General features: G+C 32.9%; 1 protein-coding gene across 1 annotated transcript in view; it reads right to left on the bottom strand.

The window, feature by feature from the left end:
* Nucleotides 1–369: 369 nt before the first annotated feature.
* NAA35 (N(alpha)-acetyltransferase 35, NatC auxiliary subunit) overlaps nt 370–5453 on the bottom strand; it is a 25639-nt gene continuing 20555 nt past the window's right edge. The window contains exons 18-23 of the mRNA XM_029284603.1: nt 4548–4684; nt 3555–3622; nt 2890–3030; nt 2339–2461; nt 1250–1330; nt 370–747 (exon numbers count right to left, since the gene is read on the bottom strand). Coding sequence (XP_029140436.1) covers nt 688–747; nt 1250–1330; nt 2339–2461; nt 2890–3030; nt 3555–3622; nt 4548–4684 — 610 coding nt within the window. The 3' untranslated portion in view covers nt 370–687. The remainder of the gene's footprint in view (nt 748–1249; nt 1331–2338; nt 2462–2889; nt 3031–3554; nt 3623–4547; nt 4685–5453) is intronic.

Here is a 5453-nt window from a genome sequence, read left to right as displayed (position 1 = left end):
CACCTCCATCTTGATTATGGCCCTAGTTCAAGCAGCCCCCAAACATAATGCTGCCACCACGCTTCACTTTGAATATGGTGTACTTTTGATGATGCATAGTGTGCCAAACATACATTTTGGAATTAAAGCCAAAAAATTCAACTTTGGTCTCATCAGACCATAACACATTTCTCACATGCTTTGGCGAGACCTGATGTAGCTTTTTGCAAAATGTAATCAGGCTTGGTATGTGTGTCTGTACGTTTTTTGTAGGAAAAGGCTTCTATCTTCCCATTCTACCACACAGCCTAGACCTCTGAAGAATATAGGAGACTGTTGTCACATGTTATACAAAATTTCTTTACAAATGAATTCCAATGTATATCAAAACAAAACAATTTCTTTTATTGCATTGTATTTTCAGAGTGGTCAAGCATGTTATGAAATGTTCCAACACCATTCATAAAAATGATTTATAGATAAATCTACAAAAAAATAAAAACATAACAGTTTCAACAATGCAGTTATCAAATCAGCTCCAGCAGAAGAACTTTACACAAACCATTTTAAAACATCAGTTATTCCAGCTGTTTAGGAGGATTGAATGAAATTGTTCCTGATATGAGTACTTTTGACCAAGAAGGTTCTGTCCTTTTTCAGCACAGCACAAAGGAGATTCTTCGAGCAAATTATAATTTACCTGTTCTCCTAAACAAGTTTCACTATTGGGAAGTATCTATGAGGAGAAAAATCAAATTCCGGAGGAACCTGGAAAAATAAATATATATATATATTAGTATCAATTTAAAATAGCTTTTCAAGAATTTTGTGATTCCGAGTGGATTTTTAAAATATCAAGTATACCAGAAAAATTCCAAAGGGGTGGGAGAGAGGGAAAGATGGACATATTATGAAATTTAAAGAACTAAATTCATTGAAGCTCCTTCTGAGTAAACATATACTTTTCAGTTATTGTTTGTAACTGTAGAAATATGTTAGATCATCACATGTAACCGAGTACCTCAAACATGAACTGCAGCTCTGATACCGTTGTGATGTATACTTTAGTATTACACAGTACAACTCATGCAAGAGGGCATCCCCGTTTTGTCCACACTATACATCTCAAATTTGTTCATAGGCAGGCCCCAAACCTCCCTTACAGATATTTCAGATTTCTGCTGGATACAGTTCAATATGACTGCCCCCATTTGGCAGACTTCAGTTTGTTCCCATGGCAACTGCTTTAATTTAACTGCAATTTGCTTACTTTAGAATCCTTTTTGTGACCTCCTGCCAGTAATTTCATAACCACAATATTGGGCTTGGCAACTTTGAGAATTCGATTGACCTAGACAGAGATAGTCAAGTTTCATATTTAAAAGTTAAAATAGTTAAAAGTTAAAAAGCTCATAGTTAAAAGGCCAGTTGCAGTGAAGACTTAATAATATTGCTTGCAGTTTTTATATTTATTTTTCCATAATGGCTTATTTATTAACTTAGTTGTATACTAACAAATGCACTTTACAAAGATATTGTTCTAACATATAAGTAATAAGCACAATGATGTGCTTTTCAAATATTGACAATATTCCAAGGTACATTGAAACATTCTGGGTAAGCATGCAAAATGCTGCTAGGTTGTTATCAACATCTTTTAAAGAATAGACTTCTTTCCATATTTAGAGATGATGAAATTCTCTGGTTCTTTACAAAGTTACAAAAGAGGACGCAGAGCATATTTCTGATTAATTAACAGGAAAGAACTCGTAGGTAAAGCAATAAATAATGTAAGAACTAGAATTTCAATTCTGGGAAGCAGTTCAATTTATAATTATTTCCCTGGCCATATATCTCTTTTTATTTATCATGATTGATTTCAAATTATATCACATTGTTAATACTGTTCAACTGATTTTTCTTGTTAATTAGTTTATAATAAATTGCCACTATAAAATTTCTAAAGAGACCCAGTGCTGAATTGTAACATCAGCAACATTATTCTATAAACTGCTAGAGTTAATATTAAATAGTCTTTATAAACTTAATTGTTGTAAAACCTTTATTTGTGACTTAGATAAAAACAACCATTTTTCATAGTTAAAAAAGGTCACTTCAATCAGTAAGCACTTCATTTGTTACCCAAAATTAATATAAAAAAATAAGGTTCTATTATAAAATATTAAGCAATTAAGACTTCAAAAATCTTCAGATATTTAACAACAATAGTTCATTTGACACTTGAGAGTTTATGCTTGCAGAGTTATGTAGACAATCTGCATTTACCCTCCTTCAGTAGTGTTTGAATACCATAAGCAAGTTTGAATTTATTCTCTCTGTTCTATAGTCAGATTTTTACCTCATGATCTGGGTTAGAGATATTCTCCAGTATCATTTTAGCTTGCTGGAAGTGTTTGCTAGCAGCCATGTAGAGATCAGAAGACTGAGGTGGAGGAGTGTATTTGTTTAGATCAGACATTTCCTAAACATAATAAATATCCTTTAAAATTGAAGCAATAAAATATCCTTATGCAATTTATTTAAAATTAAGTTGTGGTTTGGTGAAAAGAGCACACAGAAGGAAAACTATTTTAATCATTAGTTCAGATATAACTTTATAATCAAGTAGGTAATGATTTCTTCACTTCTGGTACTGTAAAAACTAACAAATGATCACATTTTTCAACACCAGTAACACAGCATGTGAAATGCTATTTCATATTTTAAAGACAGGTTTGGGATGTGACTTGATGCCAACTACTGCTTCTTGCCTTCATTCCAAGGCAAAGAAATATATACCACCAAGAACAATTGCTTGCGAAGATGAAAATACTAATAAGATTTGTGACAAATTGTATTGGTTTTTTTTTAAATTAAAGTATGCAAATAACATGGATTAATGTGATTCACCTTGAATTGCAAATAGTGCACAGGTGGTGGTGTGATGACACTGTTGAATGGGGCAAACCGATGTTCATATCGAACTTGTTCACTATCAAGTTCAAATTTTGGCTTCCTCACTTTGCCATCCATGTCAAAAGCAATCATAGTCTTCAGGAAAATACAAGGTAAAAACAGTTTATTACAACAGCAGCAATAGAAATGTTAATATACGTACTTGTTAGAAATAATTGGATAAATGGTTTGTATTGCTGATTATAACTGCATATGATTCTTGACAGTCCACCTTAGCAATTATCTCATGAAATATAATCCATAACTGTATCACTGGAATTAAATGCAACTAGCTCTTTTAACAACAATTCATACTATTATCACATGACTATATTACTGAAATGTACTCATAAACTATGGATGGTTCAAAATGTGGTAGCTCAGTTGCTAATGATTACAAGGAAGTTAGCAATTTAACACTAATACATTGCTTGTTGGATTGGTTACCAAAAATTGTCAGGTCTAATTCAAAGTGTTTATGCTAAAGGCCTAGATCACGGATGTCCAACACTGGCAACATTAAAACTAGTTGACTTCAACTCTCAGAATTCCCCAACCAGTTTGGGTATACAATGTAAAAAAAACCTTATTGAATTACATAATGGGTAGTAATACATCACCTTGTACATTCCAGCACACATATTTTGATAGGCTTGGCTCATGGTAATCTCTCTGCTCAGAGGACGAGCTGTAAATTTTATGCATAGAAAACATTATCATAAAATTATGCTAACTTCTGAAATATTTTTAAAAAACCTATAATCTAAAAAATGAGGCAGATCTGATAACTATACTTATTAATCAATAGAACTTGCAATATTCCTACTATAGAATCTATACCATGAGACATATATGCTAAATATGCTCTCAAAAAGGCCACTTTGTAATGTACTATAGAGTGGCGACAAATAGTAATAATGGAAATTTTTTTGGTTTATTTTACTCAAGTTTATAAGCCATTTGAGTTGTAAGCAAATAAAACTATGCAATGGGGGGGAGACCTGCTTTTTTCTTCTAATGATAAAAGCAAGCTACATTGCATGACAAATGAGTTATGAAATTCCTGATACATCTAAAATTCTGATGAAACAAGCTTATCTGGGAAAAACACAAACGGTTATTTAAGGGAAAAATGCAATTAGTGGAAAAAGAAGTTCAAACTTCTAAACTTATTCAAGAACACAATAAGGAATTAAGATCATATTTCATTATTATTGTTGTTGCTTAATAATTTATTTTACAATGTCTATGCTATGGGTATTATATCATACTTTAATGTATTGTTGGTTGCCATAAGGCTATTTTTAACTGCTGACAGATTGTGGTTAGCACAATAACAAATCTAATACTGCAAAATAAACTTAGGTCATATACATGTTTTTTTTTAACTGTTGTTTTTTTTTAGTGCCCCAACTCCAAATGGTCAAATAAAGATTTTTATTGAGGAATGAGGTTGGAGTTAATGAAACTGCTCACTTGGAACAACATATATAATATAGATTTCAATGGCTCCATGGAGCTGAACATTAAAAAGGCAACCATAAGTTCACATATCAAAATGATGCCTCAAGCAAAAGAATGAAGCATTTGCAAGATCTGTCTCAAAAATATACCTTTTTTCTTTTTCTTCGTTTTTTTATTACTCCGGCCTTTTTGTTGTTCTTCCATTATTCTTTCTTCGGCCATCTGAGAACTATCAGCACGACTGAGTGTTGACATTAGCCATGCATACAAAAATTCAGAAAGGTACCTAATGTAGAAAGAATGCTTAATTTAGGACATTTGCTAATTTTTGATTATTTATTTGTTCATTTATTAATCATATTTATATAAATGCCTTTCTCAAGAAAAGTGACTCTTGGCGATGTAAAATTGTCAATAAGAACACACATTAAAATAGAAATTTAAAAATAGAAAAATCAGCATTAGAAATGGAGATAATGACAGACTTGAACACTGGGCGCTATCTAACAAAATGAAATTCAATGGTGAAAAAAGTAAGGTTCTACATTTAGGCAAGAAAAACCAAATGCCCGGGTATAGTATATGGTATCTTGCTCAACAGTAGTAGCTGTGAGAGGGATCTTGGAGTCCTAGTGGACAATCATTTAAATAAGAGCCAGCAGTGTGCTGCAGCTGCAAAAAAAGCAAACACAGTGCTAGGCTGCATTAACAGAGGGATAGAATCAAGACCACCACTTTACAAAATACCACTTTACAATGCCTTGGTAAGGCCACACTTGGAATACTGCATCCAGTTTTGGTCACCACGATGTAAAAAAGATGCTGAGACTCTAGAAAGAGTACAGAGAAGAGCAACAAAGATGATTAGGGGACTGGAGGCTAAAACATACAAGGAACGGTTGCTGGAATTGGGTATGTCTAGTTTAACAAAGAGAAGGACGAGGGGGGACATGATAGCAGTATTCCAATATCTCAGGGACTGCCACAAAGAAGAGGGAGTCAAACTATTCTCCAAACCACCTGAAGGCAGGACAAGAAGCAACAGATGGAAACTA

The sequence above is a fragment of the Protobothrops mucrosquamatus genome, unplaced genomic scaffold (genome assembly GCF_001527695.2).
Source record: "Protobothrops mucrosquamatus isolate PMUCROS unplaced genomic scaffold, P.Mucros_1.0 scaffold758, whole genome shotgun sequence".
In the NCBI taxonomy this organism is placed as follows: Eukaryota; Metazoa; Chordata; class Lepidosauria; order Squamata; family Viperidae; genus Protobothrops; species Protobothrops mucrosquamatus.
Note: the sequence above shows the minus strand (reverse complement) of the source record. Positions and strands in the feature narration are given on the sequence as shown.